At 49.7% G+C, this 18,189-nt stretch overlaps 1 protein-coding gene across 1 annotated transcript; it reads left to right on the top strand.

Annotated features, from left to right (window-relative positions):
* Nucleotides 1–7,281: 7,281 nt before the first annotated feature.
* On the top strand, nucleotides 7,282–13,106 carry TEKT3 (tektin 3; the record flags this gene model as incomplete). Its single annotated transcript, XM_079544221.1, has 7 exons — nucleotides 7,282–7,860; nucleotides 8,370–8,453; nucleotides 9,668–9,738; nucleotides 10,167–10,310; nucleotides 11,421–11,643; nucleotides 11,799–11,953; nucleotides 12,890–13,106. 7 exons carry the CDS (start codon nucleotides 7,282–7,284, stop codon nucleotides 13,104–13,106), a joined length of 1,473 nt encoding a protein of 490 aa, XP_079400347.1.
* Nucleotides 13,107–18,189: the final 5,083 nt, after the last annotated feature.

The following is an 18,189-nucleotide window of genomic DNA, read 5'->3' as shown; positions in this document are numbered from 1 at the left end:
GGATAGTCAAGATGGTGCCAAAATTTCAGCCCTGGAAGATTTGTCCAACCAGGCTGCCTCCTACCTGCACTGCTGGAACTTGTGGAGCAAGGAGATACTGGGGGAATTGGAGCAGTCAAAGGGTTTCAGCCTGCGGTGCTCCTGCCCTTATTTTCAGCCTCAGCTGCACAGTGTGCTTGGGAAAAGAAGGATGTGGAAGTGCCATGTCCCACCGTACTCTCTTGCCAGCCCTGCACAAAGCAGAGCTGTGAGCAAGGCGACTGCTAAATCCCTTAATCCACTGGTGTGTATTTCATGATGTGCTGCAGATATTTTCTGGGCATTTTTTCCTTTGGCATCCTGCATCTGGTTTTATCTATTTGCATTGTTCTATGGTGGAACCTGAGCACTTTGCAGGGCTGGCAGGAGAATGTCTGTGTGCTTGGCCTTACCAGCGCTTGGAGGTGGATGTGTTCCTGTTAGTGCTCTGCATCTGCAGTCAGAAAGCATTTATGTGTTCTGTGCCAACGCACATCGGGTGAAACATCCTCAGGGTTCAGGAAGAACCTTTGGGATTTAGAGCCCATCGGTTCAGCCCTGCAGCAGATAGTGCACACTGTGAGTGGACCTCGATGTCCCAAGGATAAAAATTGCATGTAATGTGAGATGAGGCATCAGGCAAAATATTTACATAATGAAATCTGAATGATGGTGCTGAAGGTCTGCGGTGGGACAGGCAGCAAGGGAATGCTCCTCTTGCTGCATATAGGAGCAGATAGGTAATAAAACTGCAGAGATAGGTAATAAAGCTACAGAGAAAACGGTGTTTCTATTAGGAATTAAAGATTCCAGCTCCAGTTCCAGCCCAGTGCTGGCTGCACTGGTGCCCTTACCCAGCAGCTAGACTGGGTAACACCAGCCAGCTAGATCAGCTCCTGTCACACATCACACATCGGAATGGCTTTGAAGTACCCATGCTTAATGCTTATCAGAGCTTTCAGTGCCCAAATCTGATAAAAGGAAATTTCCTCTGGAGATAGACAATCCCTTCCCCTAGCAGGAGATACTGCACAATAACAGCTGTGTGGAATCACTGCTTCGTTGCAGCAGAACTCACTACAGGTGAGCTCTGCAGAAGCGCTAAAATCAGCCCTGCTCAGGCACAGGCTGCAGGGTGGGTGGAAAATCCAAGTAACAGCAACTCGTGTCTGCATTGCTGAGCTCTGTCTACAGCTGTGGGAGGTCCCAGGGTGGGGTGTGCAGATGGCAAAGGGCAGGCAGCCCCTGTGAATTTGTCATCTCTGCAGCCAAGTGCACCCAGAGCCCAGAGAGGCAGAGTGCATGGGATGGGGGATGCGGTGCGGGTTGGCAGAACCCTTCTTTGCTGCCTGCACACAGCCTCAGCACTGGGTATTGCTGCTGGAGGAGTAGAGCTTCCTGGCCACTTCCATAGTGGGATTGCCTTCAGCTCTCGCCATTTCCTGAGCAGACAGAACCCAAGGTTGCTCCCATCAGCTCTGGAGACTCTGTGATCCTTTCCCTGTTAAACAGGAGCCTGAATATGACGACAGAAAAAGAAATACAAAAATTCTCCCTCCCCTTTCCAATCCAAAGCCTTGCCAAAGCAATAAAAAGCTTTAAACAATAGCCAATGACATGAGCCAGTCCTTGAACAGCCTGCCAAGGTTCACCTTAAGAAAGTAGGTCCGAAAATAAACACGAACCTATAAAAAGCCCCACAGGCTTAAAGATAGCCTTCCCATTGTGCTAATTGCTTTCACATCTGGCTCAGAAATGAAGAGTGTGTATGAGCATGGAGAGGCCACCAATAATTCACTGCAGCTAAGCACAAAAGCATGTGCCCAGCATTAATCACACCAACCATCTATTTCCACTCAGCAGATCTCAGATGCTCGGGCTTAATTTTAGGTTTGTGTTTAAATCGTGCTGAAATGTTGGGGCTGGCGGCGATTTTAATGAACAGCACATGGTAAATGGGTGGGATGCTTCAAGGCAAATGCAGAGAAGGAGAACTCTTCTCAGTTCCTCACCCTCCATTAGTTGCACAGCCGTGGTGAGGTTGGTGCTCAGTGGTTTCTGCCTGGTTTCTTCAAAACAAACCAGCCCTGGGGTGCTGGGAGATGCAACCTGGGCAAATCCAGGGCTGCTCATTGGCACGGGATGCACGAAAGGAATCTGTGTGGTATGTCACTCCCTGTGTGCCAAGGAGGTGGCCGAACGGCCAACTCAAAATGTGACCTCCTGCAAATATTCCCCTTTTATTTCCTACAGCAACTGTTGAGAGCATCCCCATTAAATGGAACTGTTAGGTTTTACGAGAGGAAGGGCTGCGAGGATGTGAATTATCTGCACCCCAACCTTGCGGGAAAGGAGTTGCAGTTCAGTGGTTGTGACTCATCCCAAGAGCTCAGAGAGGGATCTGTAATGATTTATTCATGCCACTGTTATTGTTTGGGAAGCTCACTTGTGCTGCTACGGTTAAACTAAATAATTCATCGACCAGTCTACTTTCTAATCTCGATCGGCTGCTCTCGTTATGAAAAGCCTCGAGGTGCAGATCACAAAAGAGGCAATTTTTTATGCTTGATACCTTCAGAAAGCAGAACTTGGAGGTTAGCTTCCAGCAGGCCTGGCCTTGTTGAAGGCCTAAGGATAGAAATAGCGTTCATCTGGGAGAGTGGTGTTCATCCGCCGTGCCTCAGCTAGCTGTCTGATTCTCGTACCACTTTGGGGATATGGGAGAAATGCGCCTTCCTTGCACCTCTAACCCTTAATAAGCACCAAGGCAGTTCAAATGGTGGCTCTGAAGATGTCTCTTTCTTCCCACCAAGCATACGGGAAAATGTTGCAAGACTTAGGTGAGATGCCTCCTGCTCAGCATGCCCCCATGGGTCAAGCTGGGAGAAAGGAGCTGTTGTTGTACATGTCACTTCATCCCCAGTGGCATTAGGATCTCCACAGAGTGTGTCTTGCTGATGTAACTCATTCATTTCTTGTGCCTTTGACAAATGACTTGTCTTCCAGCAGGGCTGATCCAACAGCACTGGGGCAAGGCTGCAGATGGGACATGGTCACCCCAATGGGACGAGGGCACGAGGAGGTGGGCATGGACGATCCAGCCTTTGCAACAGGACAACTGGAGGACAATCAGCAAGGCAGGGCAGGACCTGAAGTTTTGTTTTGGGCCCTCAACACAGCCTGCCCTTGTTCAGTTGTGGTTGGTGCAGAGGTACAGCTTGAGTTTCTTGATAGGAATGTCAGGGCTTTGCTAAGCTGAAAGTCAGGGTGGAAAAGCAGACAGGAACTCTGGCAGAAAATGTAAGTACCCTTCTGAAATGTGACAAAGTGCACACACAGTGCATAGATAAATGATTCTCTCACATCATTGCCACTGATTTGTGCAAAATATTTGGTTTATTGCTCACGCCTCTGTCAAAGCAGCAAGGTATGTGCTGCAGGCTTCCACCTCAGAGCAAGAAAAGATTTCACAACACATGTTTTTAGCAGTTTTTCTATGAATAGCTCCTGTGTGAGAACGTGGGATGGGTCTGCACGTACACATGTTTTCTCAAGGCTTCCCTATGAGGGTCACCTGCACTGCAGCATTAACAGGTTTGCTATTGTTGCAGAGTTCATCTCACTTTAAAATAGACCAAGGGAGAGGACTCTGGTCCTGTTGGGACCACATTTTTGTAGCTGTTTAAGGAAACCAAGGAAGTGACTAAAAGGAGCTGCAGTTAGCCACAAATTTGAATTTGGCATCACCCCTTATTTAGGGGAGGACATTTGCCTTACTGGGGCTCACCCTCCACCTGCAGAGAGCAGAGATGTTTTTCCACGTGTGGGGGAAGGACACGAGCTTCCCTGGTAGAAGAAGGGCAATGAGCCCCAGATGTTCTCCAGCGGCTGTGCAAGTCCAAAGCCGTCTTTCTCCCTGCTCAGCTGCTCAGCCTCCCTTCTATATCCTTCAGGTGTCCAACCTGCAGCCCTCCTCCTGCAGGTCCCACCTCTGGCACAGCAGTGAGAGGTTTGGCAATGACCAGAACCCTAATTTCCCAACAGCCATGTGCAGAGAGCAAAGAATTCCAGGTCTCATCTCAAGAGCCCTTGGCTCTCCATCTTGGCTCAGCCACACTTGCCACTGGAGCTGAATCCCAGCAGAATCCTGGGAAGTGTCTCCTATTTCCCAGACAGATGGAGGCAAGAGCAGGAGCTGTGGGCTGCTGCTTGTCCTTAGGAGCCAGCCTTGCTTTCACAAATAGATCAGATCTTGAAACCTGTTGGGATCCTGAAATAGCCCTGGGCCAGGGGAGCATCCCTTCAGCATGACAGCACAGCACACACCACACCTGCTCTATTTATTTCTTAATTCTTCGTGAACTGATGTGTCTTTGATAAAGTATTCGTACAGAGTAGGTCTCTTTCAGGCAGACACAGGGAAGGAGAGAGAGGAACACCCAAAGCAATGCAAAACATTGGGCAATGCTATGTAGCCTCTGACAGATGCTATAAGAAATCTGGATGTGGATATTCTCAGAAGGGTGGCTTCTGATCCCAGCCTAGTGCTATATTGATTTGCATTCAGAATGTAGAACTCTGGCAGAAAGATTGCCAGCTTTTGGCAGTAGGTTTTTGTACTTGGGCATCTAAACCCAGCTCACAGCAGGGATTTGGTGCTCAAAGATCTTCAAGGTCCCTTCCAATCTAAGCCATTCTACTTTATTATTATTCTAAAATGTGTTCCCTGTAATTCCAGCTCACTCAGGTTGATCCTGTGCTGGGACCACTGCTCAGCACCAGCCTCACATTTCCACCCTTGTTTTCTGTTTTGGTTCTGAGCTAAAATGGTCACAGCTTTGGGACAAATGATGCTCTCATATGTCCATCAAAACTGGGGGTGCCCCATGAGAACCTGCAACGGTGGCTTGGCGATTTTCACCAATTTGTTGTTCTCTAGGAATCTCCTGCATGCTTCACCATCTAATTACAACACCATCTAATTATTACTGCTCAGTTTCAGTAAATGCCCCAGAGGCAGCGCAGAGCCCCACAGAAACGAATGGCATCCTGCAGTGATTCACTGCAGGGCGTGCCATGGGGATGGATGTGGGGCTGTTCTGGGCTGTGTGTGTCCCTGCTGAGCCAAAGGAGCCTTGCTTGGGGTTACTCAATCTGGTGTAGATGTAGAAAAGCAGCTTTTGTGCTCAGCTTTTATTTCAGTTTGATGAAATAAACTCGGCTAAAGCAAGACGTGTGTTTAAAGTGAAATCAAAGCGTGCTGAACTTTGTATACACAAAGCATTTGGATGGAATTATTTATGACGTCAGGTCTTTGGCAAAGCTTTCAGCTCACGAGAAGTCATAAAGCATTCTGGTATAGTTCCTGTCTGATGCTGAGATTGGTGGGAAAGTGAAAAAAAAAGGAGAAGGACAAAAGCTTCAGCCTGAATATTTGGTGAACCATCCACCTTGCTGACAGTTTGTCAAAGCAGTGATGAGGAGCAGCAGAAAATGATTCCTCTGATAAAAGCATGACACAGGGCTGGCCCAGGAGCACCAGCACTGGCATTGTGTTGTCCAATGAGGGCACCAGGTTGCCCGGGAGTGACAGTGGGCAATCCTGGGGTGGCACTAGGATGCCAAAGACAGCACTGGGTTATAAACTGTGAGCAATTGTTGCCCAGTGGTGGGATCAAGTTGCCCAGCAAAGTTACTACATTGCCCAGGGCTGACACTGGGGTGTCCATCAAGGGCACTTGGCTTGTCCAGTGGCTGTTCTGATCTGCCCATGGCCAGCACCAAGTAGCCCAGAGCCAGTAGTAAGTGTTTCAAGTCCAGTGCCAAGCTGCCCAGCTGCCCAGTGACAGCAGTAGGTTGCCCAAGGCAGGCACTAGGTTGCCCATCCAGAGCACTGGGTTGCCCAATGGTTATTTGTCCAGTAACCAAACGGCCCAGTGATGACAGTGCGTTGCCCTGGGCAGGCATTACGGTGCCCATCCAGAGCACTGGGTTGCCCAGTGTCATCACTGGGTCGCCATAGCAACTGCATGAGGTTGCCGAGGCAGAATTTAGTTGTGGGGATCCCAGTTCCCATAGCAACGTTCTCCTGGTGCTGTGCCACTGGGGCAGCTGGGTGCTGGGGGTCCTGCACACCCAGTGCTGCTGCCACTGAGTCTGACAGCACAGCAGGGAGGCACAGCTCACAGGCACCTCCTGAGCACCCACCCAGGCTGCTGAGGGTGAGCATACGCTTTAACTCAGAGGGGCGGGGTGCTAGAGGGCAGATACTTCTCGTAATCCCTCACGATATGGATGATATCTCTTGTACTCAAAAGGACGTGCTCAGGTGGTGGGAGAACAGGATCTGATGTCCCTATGTCTCCTATCCTCCTCTTTTTAAGCTTTTGGGTAGGAAACCATGAGTTGTTGCTGGCACTGCCCTTTGTAGAGGTGCTCTTTGTTGCAAAGGTGACTAAAAGTGAAAAACTATTTCCTAGAGATGTTATGATTTTAAATACAAGCAGCCTCTCAGCTTGCCTACAGAACCAAACTGCTTAGGGCAGCCCAAGAGGAACAACTAACCCTTCAGATGACTTCTTGCATCAATGCTTTGTTCTAGGATAAAAGCAAGTTCACTGCACAAGAACTGTCCCCTTTCTTCCTTTGCAAGTCAAAGGAGATAGCTCTTCTTTTAGGTGAAATAGGTGGTTTTTTGTTTTTCAAATCTGGGTGTAGTCCTGCACAGCTCAGCTCACCTGCAGGTCCTTGCTTAAGCATTTCATGCCAGTGAAGGTGCAGGGATGAGAATGTAGCCCCTTGCCCATAGATCACACTGGGTTGGGGTTGGTACAGTTGTATGTCCATAGGGATGCAGATATTGGGCTGGCAATGGAACTTTTAAAGAGAAAATCACATCTGGAGCACTGTAAGATCTGCTGGCCAAAAGAAACAAAGGAACAGCAGAGAATCCAATTTCATTGGAATGACAGGCTGAATGAAAATGAAGGCATAGTATCTGTCATTCTCCTTAGTGCCATGATTTGTTTCTCTCTCCTTCTCAAGTCCTGACACTCAATATTAACAACAAAGCCAAATCCCAGTATATACAAATGCTTGGGACGCTGTCTGAAGGGATTTGCTTTGGAGAAGTCGAAGCCTGTGTGGGCAGTGTGTGGGTGCTGTGTGTGTGGCTGTTTGTATTACAAGTTGCACATCTTGCTGCAAGAAGTGAGATTTTTTTCCTCTGCCTCCTTGCTGTGCAGGACCCGAATTGTGGTGCCCATGGAGCTCGTTGGCTCATCCTTATCGGCGGCCCGTGCCCACGTGCGATCGACCCCCACCAACCTCCTGCCTGCCATCAGCACCATGACTTCCAGCTACAAGAACCGTTTCCCCTATTATCCCTTGCCCCAGACACTCAGCCTGCCCTGGCTGCCCAGCTCCTACTACAGGACGGCTACCAACCACCCCATGTTGGCTCCTTTCTCCAGCGGCTCCCAGGGGCTGACTCCCAGCAAGATGCTCCCGTTCGTGTCCAACAGGACGTCCCTCTTCACCCGTTACACCCCGGACGACTGGTACCGCTCCAACCTGACCAACTATAGGGAGTCGGAGACCTCACGGCACAACTCGGAGAGCCTCAGGGTCGACACCTCCCGCCTGATCCAGGACAAGCACCAGCAGACGAAGAAAACCCAAATGGAGAGCACCAAGAATCTGGGAGAACGTGTCAATGACATTGAGTTCTGGAAGTCGGAGCTCTGCCATGAGCTGGATGAGATGATCGGGGAGACCAACGCGCTCACAGACATGAAGAAGCGACTGGAAAGAGCCTTGGCAGAGACAGAGGCCCCTCTGCAGGTGAGCCCTGAGCTGCTGGAACATCTGCAGCCATTCAAACGTCTCATTAAGTTTTATTGGAGCTCTGTAACGTCTAGAAAGCTTTTACTAAGAGACCATTAGTTAAGTCAGCAATAAACAAGCCCCTCGCCATCTGCTTGCAGCTCCTATCAGCGCATGCTGAGCGCATCAGAACACTATTTGCTAACCCAAATATTTTTATAAGCTGTACATCCAAAATCTCACATTGGGATGGGAAAGCCCATGTCTTGCTATGAGAATCGGGTGAGGTTGGCATTCAGCTCGACAGAGGTCCCCATATCCAGCTGTGGGTACGCAGGGCCATGCGTGCTCCCTCATAGGATTCATTGCTGACATTGCAGCTTGGCCACTCATTGCCAGCCAAGCCCTGCCTTGGACACATTTTTCTTCTCTGTCCTCGCCTGTAATTTCTCTTCTCTTATATGACTTAAAGTGGGGGCCACCCCTCTAGGGAGCCCCACTCACGCAGTTTGCTGTGTCCCCAACAGGTTGCTCAGGAGTGCTTGCTTCACCGGGACAAGAGGATGGGCATTGACCTAGTCCATGACAACGTGGAGAAACAGCTCTTCACAGTGAGTCTGGCTAAAGCTCCTTCTGCCTAAACTGCCCTAAGCAGGTTTTCCAGCCCTGTCCCATATCCGGATCTTGGGCACAAAATGCTTCAAACCCCAGGCTAGGAGATGGCATTTCCGTCAGCAGCACAACCACATTCTGGGGCAAGATTTTCCCTTTTATCTGAAGACCCTGTGTGGCATATAGCAGGGCCCTTGGCCCCTTCAAGCAGCAGTGTGTGCCCAGCATCGTTTGCTTTTCCCAACCCATTAGTCAGTTTAAGAAAAGATATTACATCTACCCTCAGCTTTGCTTTGCTTGACTGCAGTTGGACTGCCACTCTGTGTACTTAGGCAGTGCATTTTATAGAAATCATAAAAACGTGCCCTCCTCCCTGCCTTTACATAGTCTGCTTGCAATTATGAATAAAAAGCAAACAAGATGAGAGCTGGCCCAGAAGACAGGATTCTAACCCAGGGTACAGCAAAATGCAATCACTGCAAGGGCCTTGTGAAGCTGGGAAGGAAGTGGCAGCCCCTGGGACTGTGAAGCCCAATTAGAAGATTTTTTCTTATGAGTCAGGCCTTAAAAAAGCAGATTGCCTTAAAGGTCATGAGATTTTAAGGAAAAAAATTCAGAGTTGGTATCTTCATAATGGCAGCCTGGATTGCAAGTGCTCTGAGGATAAGTTTAGGCCATGATTTTCAGATGGTTATTGGAGAAAGAAGGTGTAAATATGAGTGGTTTGGAAGCACTGATCACTGCTTACAGTAATTAGGGCTGCACAAACATGGTGGAGGTGTGCTGAGGTCAATACGTGTCTTCCTCCAGCCTCATTCTTAGGAATGGCTGGGAATTCACTCCGAAGCAAAGTCTCTGTTTTCTTACCCTGTTTGTATGGGATTTCTCCTGGGGAAGAAAATATTTAGGGAACAAAAATGTCAGGACCTAACTGGGGGTGGAGGTGTGTGGTTCAGCCAAGTCACCACTCAGAGCAGGTCGGGATCTGGCCTTGCTGCCATACAGTGGCACTAACCATCACTTGGCATAGGTGTCAAGATGAAAAAATGCTTGGTCACTCCGTGCAAGTCTGTGCACAGGCTGTGCCTGTGGCCATGGCATGGTCCTGTCTCTGCTCTGGGTCACTGCACTCAGATTGGAGGCCCAAGGGGATGCGTGTGACTGGGACCAATGGGTGAGGACACTGATGGAGTCATGCTTTGTCCCTGTCCAGGAGGTGGATGTGATCAGATCGTGCCAGGAGAGGATGCAGCGCTACCTGGACAGAGCCAAAGCCCAGCTTGCGTAAGGAGCCCCCAGCCCAACCATAGGGCTGAAGTCATAGCATCATAAAATCATTAGGGCTGGAAAAGATCTCTACGGTCATCAAGTCCTTCTAAAGTCATTAAGTCCAGCCCCAACCTCCCCCCACTCTGCCCATCAACACATCCCTCAGTGCTACATCTCCTACATCTCCACAGTTCTTGAACACCTCCAGGGACAGTGACTCCCCCCACCTCCCTGTGCAGCCTGTGCCAATGCATCACCACTCTTCCAGAGACTAAATTTTTCCTAATATCCAACATGAGTCACTTTGTAACATGAACTCACAGCAGACCTCTGTCCTCTGCCTACCCTGCAGCTACGAAAACCACCTAGGCTCCCAGGGAGCATCCCCAGGGAAGGCATGCCTCCCCAACAGTCCCACTGACAGCTGCCGTGCCGTGCTGCAGGTCTAACAGAGCAGCCCAGCACGAGGTGGAAAGGGACCTGGCTGACAAGCAGACAGCCCACCGCATCGACGGCAAGTGCCACCACCTGCGGAACACCTCCGATGGCATCAGCTACTACCGCGGCGTGGAGCGGGTGGATGCCACGTGAGTGCCTGGGGAGAGGTGGCACAGCACTGCCTGTCCCCATCCTGATGGCCATGGCATGGCACATCCATCCCACCCCAAGCAGCACATTCAGTGGGACAACGAAGGGGGCAAAAGCATAACACAGTGGGTTCTGCCTAATTAAATGTCATATCAGGGTTCAGAGATTAGCCTGACAGTTCAGCTCAGCACCTCGACACAGCCCATTAGGTCCATGCATATTTTGGGAGATGTGTCAGTGCTTGCCCGAGCGCTCCACATTGACGTAAGGTCTGGGGGCTCACCCTGCCTGCAGAGTGCTGGCAGGGAGCCCGGATGGCCTTGAAGATAAAAGAAGAGAGCATGGTGCTGGGATGGAGTTCAGCTGCTCTTGGGTGCCAGGAATTCGGCTTTGGCTCTGCAATAAATGGACGATGACCGAAAGCAGAGATATGCTGCAAGCAGCAAAGGGCACGGGGAATAAATCTGCTCCACACACAGACCCATGTGGTTCATAGAGGGCATGGAGTGATTCAGTTTTTCTTGTGTTTGAATCATTCTTCAAAATGAAGCTCAGACATTTCAACAGGCAAATGAGTGGCAACGGATTGATGCTGAAATTCAGAGGGAGCAAAATGTGTAGAGGATCAGCATGTTTTACGTGAAGCTTATGTGGTATTTGAGGCTTTTGTTGACCTTGTTCTGGACGCTGCATGGGGTGAACTCCATCCTGAGCGCACAGACAGGGAATCAGTGTTATGTAATGTTGGCTTTTGTGTGAAATTGGGATAAGTTACAAGCAAAATGCATTGGCTGCAGTCTGCATGTTGTCATAGAGCTGTGAATGACTCTGCACTTGAATGCTGTTAACACGTAAATATGAGGTCTGATTAGAATCTCGATTTTTCAGTGGGAATCTATTGTTTGTGTGAGCCTTCATAATTGTCGCAATTGTTGCCGTGGATGTGTCAGCATCTGATAAGTTGTACTGCATAAATGGTGTCCAGATGTTTTGCTTTCAAGTGGTCAAAGAGCGTGGATGCCAGGAAGGCTGTGTTTAAGCCAACCTGGTCGGATGCACGTCTGCCCATGGCAGTGTGTGGCTATCTCTGCCTGTCTTCTCTACGGCAGCATCTCAGTGCCAGACTCGTGGGCCAAGTTCACGGATGACAACATCCTGCGCTCCCAGAGCGAGCGGGCAGCCTCAGCCAAGCTGCGGGAGGACATCGAGAACCTGCTGGTGGTGACTGCCAATGAGATGTGGAACCAGTTCAACGCCGTCAACGTCGCCTTCACCAACCGCATCGCCGAGACTGCCGACGCCAAGAGCAAGATCCAGACACACCTGGCCAAGGTAGCCCCAGCCCTCCCCTTTTGGTGCTAAACTGAATGATGACTCCCAGCAAAGAGAGAGCCTCCCTGCAGAGCTCGCCCAGGGCTGAAGAAACGGGGCATGACGCTGTTATTGATGAATATAATTTTTAATTTACAAACTCGCTTCTATTGCAGACACTGCAGGAAATCTTCCAGATCGAGATGAGCATAGAAAGCATCCGTAAAGCCATCAGGGACAAAGTGCCTCCACTGAAAGTGGCTCAGACCAGGCTGGATGAACGCACGCGGAGACCCAACGTGGAGCTGTGCCGGGACAGTGCCCAGCTGCGGTGAGCAGGAGTGCAGCCACTGCGTGGGCACTCGGAGCACTACTGGGTGACAAAACTGACGGTGGCCCTTTTTGCTAGATAGCCCTTCCTTGAGTGCATCGGTATGTTGGAAAGCACTGAGCATGCATCCCAGCGGCGTGCTGGGAAAGCTCTGCACCCACAGCCCAATGATGCCTGACACTCTCCCAGCGGCTGGATGTGCCCATTGTGGAAGGATGAACCCTTTGATCTCCCATAGCATCACCCTGAGAGCTCCTTCCCTTTGAGGGAAGAAGGGCATCCTTGCAGCAGGTAGCTGTATAGGCTGTCTTCACTCGCCCTGAGGACATGGGGAAACACAAACCCCTCAACTGCAGGAGCAGGGGAGACCTCTGGCAGGCTGGGGCAGTTGGCTGGGCTGCTCCTTGGCATTCCTTCAAGACCTTATCTGCCTCATCAGCAGAAGAGCCTTGGCCAGGGCTTCCATCCAAGCCTCCTCCTCCACCCGTCAGCCTTCTCATGGTACCGAGTGCTTTGGCAGGAAGGAAAGGCAAAACCAGCAGCTTCCAGAGAGGCAGCAGTGGGGATGTGTCTCAGATAACGGAACTGCCTCCCTGACTCTTGGGGGTGACCTTGCTGCTGTAGTAGGCGTGAATGGAACAGCAAACCAAAACTGGCCAATTTGTTGGGTGGGAGGTTTGTGAATATGGAGAGGTCTTGCCTTTTTTCAACAGAAAATGGGAAACCTCAGCTGCTTCCTAATGTCTTGGTGTCAGCTTCACTCTCCTCTTGTTAGTATCACCTGCAGGAGGAGAAGCCAGGATTAGAGTGTCCCCAGAAGCTGCTCCAATGCAGCAAGGAGAGACTGAGCTCCCACCCTCAGCTTCCAGAAACTGGGAGCTCAGTAAACCAGACCTTCCGCTTCTGTACTTGACGGGGTTCCTTGCTGTTTCCCAGCCTCGTCAACGAGGTCCATGATCTTGATGAGACCATCCAGAGCCTGCAGCAGCGGCTGAGGGATGCTGAGGACACGCTGCAGACACTGGTACGGGCCAAGGCTGTCCTGGAGCACGACCTGGCTGTCAAAGCCAACTCTCTCTTCATCGACCAGGAGAAGTGCATGGGGATGCGCAGGACCTTCCCCTGCACTGCACGGCTGGTGGGCTTCGTCTAGGCTGGGAGCTGCCCCAGAACATCTGCGGGAGATGTTCTCAGCTTTCATAGGATGACTCAAAAATCCACGACAAATCTTCCTGATGAAAGTCCTGAGTAGAAATTAAACGTTTGCTTTGTGTCTTATGTGGTCCGCTGGATTGTTTTTCTCCCCTCCTTTCATTCTCGGATTTTGGGAGAAACAAACTCAGGTCTTCCTCCTTCTGAGTCTGTTTGTGGAAAAGCACAGGGGGAAGTGACGCTGTCATCAGGTGTTGACACCCATAAAGTATTTTTAACAGTGCATCAGAAGCACAAACCATCCTGAGAAGCACTGCAGTATGTTCTCTTCATAAACAGGAAAAGTTGTGCTTTGTGCTGTTTTCTAATGATAATTTATTCTTGCTTTTGGAAATATCTAACTGTTGTCTAAAATATCAGCACTGGGATTTTAAAAGAAGGAAGTTTTTCAGCCAGGGGGTGGTGAGGCACTGGAACAGGTTGCCCAAGGAGGCTGTGGATGCCCCATCCCTGGAAGCATTCAAGGCCAGGCTGGATGTGGCTCTGGGCAGCCTGGTCTGCTGGTTGGTGACCTGCACATAGCAGGGGGTTGGAGCTGGATGAGCACTGTGGTCCTTTTCAACCCAGGCCATTCTGTGATTAGCTATGACCAGCTAATTGAGGAAAATGTGTCAGTTTTCATTTTGGTGATTACGAATTGGTTCCTAATTTAAGATTTTGCTTTTGGATTGTTGATAGGCTCACCAAAATTCCAGGTTCTGCTCGTGGCACCTTTGACTCCATAAAAACCGTTGGGTCTCAGCTCTTCATCTCCTTCAAAAAAAACTCAGGTGATCAGGTAGAAATAAAGGTTTGTCTCCAGTCCCAGCCCTGATGCTGTCTGTGTCCGTAAGGAAACGCATCCTGGGCAGACAGGAGAGAGGATTTTGGTTTGTGCACAGCTGGTGTCAGCCGGACAGGAAACAAACCACATCTCCCCCAAGTGCTGAGTGATCATCAAACATCATCAGCAGCAAGTTTGCCGGCCAAGAGTTTCTTCATCGGCACGTTTGGCAGCTTGGCCAGGGGAAAGGATTTTCTTCCAGCCTCGCTGGAGCACAAGCACCCCAGGGAAGTCCCTTGGCACAGTGCTCACACAGCACTGTGTGGCTTTGGGGCTTTATTGTAAGTAGTAGAAATAAAACAGTGGCCACAAATCAAGACCAGAGGTGGTGCTCGTGCTGGGCTGCCTCATTGCCCTAGCCATGACCCGAGAGCTTCAAAGCCCATCACTGGGGTCTGTGGTCACCTGCTGTGTCTGTATGTGCTCGGCCCTTTGCAGGTGATCTGAGTGTTTGTGTTCAGAGGTGGTGCTGCTTTCTGCATGGCAGTTTGGTTATTTGGCTCAGGTGGACTCAGAGGTGATGAAGCGGGGATGCTCCTTGGCACTTTTTGTCCTACTCTTACAAGTGATTTTCAAGGCAAAAATCCAACCATTATATGATGTACCTGATATGATGTAACTACACGATGGCCCTGGTGAGGAATTGGCACAGGCTGCCTACAGAGGTGGGGGAGTCACCATCCCTGGAGGTGTGTAAGAAACATGAAGGCGTAGCTTTGAGGAATGTAGTCTAGAAAAGTCACAGGCAAGGGCTGATGGTTCAGCTGGATGATCTTAATGATCTTTCCAACCCTAATGACTCTATGATTCTATAATCATGATGAAGGACCCAGTAGAACTAAATGATACCTTTGCATTCTGGAGTTGTTTTAAGATCTGTTGGAAAGTTGATAATGAGCAGTTGTTTTCAGGTTGTGTCTTTTCCTGCCTAACTTACCACGGGTCCTTCTGCTGGATGGTGCCTATAGACGCCTGCCATTATTCTGAAATTTCAGAAGTCACTGGCATCCCTCTTGGATAACTTAAGCAGAGCTAAATTCAGCCCATTAGGGACCAAAAAGCCGAAAGGAAAATCAGTTCAAATCCATTCTCCTGCCTCAGGAATCACAACCATGAATCTCCTGGTTCAGCAAGGAGGCCTTTGGGAGCTGAGGACACTTTTTCTCAACTCACATCTCCCAGATGGCTCCATCTCACAGCACAGAGCCAGCATGTTCTATGCACATCGCATGCCAGGAGCCAGTTCTGCCCCTAAACTCCTGTCGAATGGGTCTGTAGGGTGAATTTTTTGGGGTGAAATTCCAATGGAGTTACATTCTTGTGCATTCCCTGTGTACACACGGATGGATTTTCCTCCTTGTGAGCAGTTGCTTTTGGGGCTGCAGTCTCTCCAGTTGGTGCACATCAAGTGCGTTAAATCACTGCCCTGCCCTCCTGCATCCAAAGTCTCAGTGCCTTTACATTTGTAAAATCAAATGATTTGCTTCCACAATTCACATTTAGTTAATGCTGCCCTTCCTGTCTGCCTCTGCTGCCTTTCTGCATTGATTGGATGCTTCCTTTCTGCAAATGCCTTCAATCTGCAGGGCGACACGCCTGCTTTTATTGCTGCTTATTACCCTTTTATTGCTTGCTTTTATCAGCCAAGTTGCTGAAGAATTTGATTTGTAGAAATTCCTTTGCATCCCACAGACATATTCCCACCCTCTCTCCTATCATCCTGATAAACCCCACAGAGATGGGTTTGTAAACTAATTGTCTACTGTCTGGAGCAAAGAAAATAAAGGAATAAAACCGAGGGAGCTTTGCTCCATGCAAGCCAAGTTTTGTGCCCTTCCCAGACCCAGGGAATGGCCAAGGCTATCAAGATTCTCGAAAGGAGGCTTGGGTGCTTCTGCTGCCTAGGAAAATGAGACTCAGTGAATGGCCTGAGATGAATTAGGGTGAGAGGAAAGCTTGCCAAAAGTGGTTAGTAGTATATTGCACAACAAATGAAGAAATGCTCTAGGGAAAGAATTCCCAAAACAGCTTCAGCATTATGATAAAACAGCTCATCCCTATTGTGGGGAAAGAAAAAGAAAGAAAATTTGAGCTAAACTTTTAAAGATTTGGGAAGTGTAGGAGCACAGGAATGGCTGTGCTGGCTCAGACCAAAGTCCAAAAGCCCCGATTCAGCCTCTGCCAGATCCAACAGAAACTGCTCAGACAGAAGCACAGAAGCATCCCATAATACTTTCCCAGTCCACTTTCCCAGCTTCCAGCCACCCGTGTGTCAAGGACTTCCTGAGCTGCCAGTGCTGTCCTTGGATCCAACAGCCCCCAATGGACTTGTTTCATGTGATCTCGTTCCAGCCATTCCTTGGGCTCGTGCAGCCTCTCGGCATCTGCCAGTCCCAGCAGGGAACTGCAGGGCAGGGAGCATCACTCAAAGCATTGGCAGCCAATGCAATGGACAGCCTGGGAAAAGGGATCAGCAGTCCCAGCACTGTTGGGGACAGGAGTCAAGCTCAATAACCTCGGCAAAAAGGTGGCTTGGTTCAGACCTCTATTGGAACTACGTGATCTTTGAGTCCCTTCCAGCACAAACCATTCAGTGATATCCTCTGCAGGCTCAAGAGGAGCTCAAGGGGGCTAGCTCCTTTTGCATGTTGTCAGCATGCAACAGACAAGCACGTATCACAACTTCTAAAAGTGTCTGAGTATGTTCTGGCACACAGGCACGTCCCAGCTGGGGAGCACGGATGTGTTTCTTTCTTTTGGAGTCAGTGAGTGAATTTGGGTTTTGTTGAGGCCAACGGGAATTTCTCCAGTGCCTCTATCAGTGATGACAACTGGCTTGGAGCTGAATAAAAGAGTTGGACAAAATTGGTTTTGGGGCACGAATGCAGAGTTGGCAGGACTGAAATATTTTACAAATTCCTCTTGGTTTGGTGGAAAACAAACATCAGGAAGAGTAAGAAAACGTCTCCAAGATGTATTATATCTCCTGTTTTAGAAGATTGCTAAATGTAAATGCCTGTCTTCCCTCACATTTTTTCTTGCTTGAAATGGCTTTGTTAGAAAAAGTAAAAACCACCATTTCTTGGCACTCTCCTTGCCTGTGTTTGCCTGTCAGTGTGCATCTGTGCCTACTGCTCTCCTTATTCATCTAGTTGCTTGATAGCAGGATGCCTTTCCTCATCCCAGGGCTTGCTGAGGGCAGTGCAGATTTCTGCCCTTTCCCCTTTGCCTTTCGAATCCTCCATTGCTCGTGGTCTTAGTCAGAAGGGCAGGGAGCAGGAAGGCACTCCCTGAAATTGTGATGATGGAGCAAAGTCCTGGGATTGGAGACCTCCACCCAAGAGAAGACATCCAGAGAAAGTCTGCCCTTTTTGTGTCGCTGGAAAAGATTCCCATCCACCTGGCTGAGGCAGTGAATGAGGTGTACATATTTGCTGGGCAGATGGCAGATCCTGTGTTGTGTGGTCCTGGTGATGCCATGGATGCAGCCTGCTGAGGCTTGCACTGTGCCCAGCCTCACAGCCCCTTGCTTGCATCTGAGCCTCCTAATGTTATATGACAAACAATTTCCTTCCCAACATCTTATTACCGTACTCTAGAAGCTGAAGCATCGTAGCACTTTTAAATGATCCCATAGAAAATGTTCTGATCTTTCGTGATGGCTTCGCAGAACCCCAATCCATTTGGACGATGCACCTTTCCAAGAGCATGAGGGGGCACTGGATCAATGGGCACTTCTCTCTGGGCTCCCTCCACGGATTCTGATCTGCAACTCACAGCCAAAACAGGCTTCATTTCTCTCAAGTGGCTCCTTTCATTGATCCATAGAATTGTTGAGTTGGAAGGGACCACTAAAGGCCACCTAGTCCAACTCCCTGCAATGAGCAGGGACACCAGCACACTCCAGCAGGTGCTCAGAGCCTGGTCCAGCCAGAGCTGAGTTTCACTATTTCTCACATGCTCAGAAAGCTGCAGGCACACAGGAGTGGACATCTCAGACTAAATTCTCTCCGCACAGCTGTGAGCTGGCACTGCTGGAGCACAGCTCGGTGGCGGCAAAGCAGGGGCTGGAGCACAGTGTGAAGCCAGGGGCCACTGACCCATCTCCCCTGTGCACCTCCCCAAAGTGCTCCAAACTCCCTCTGACTGATGCGTGTGTTGGGACCCCTCACACACAGCACAGCCAAGCCTGTGCTGCAGG

This window comes from Tetrao urogallus (genome assembly GCF_951394365.1).
Source record: "Tetrao urogallus genome assembly, chromosome: 18".
Lineage (NCBI taxonomy): Eukaryota > Metazoa > Chordata > Aves > Galliformes > Phasianidae > Tetrao > Tetrao urogallus.
Note: the sequence above shows the minus strand (reverse complement) of the source record. Positions and strands in the feature narration are given on the sequence as shown.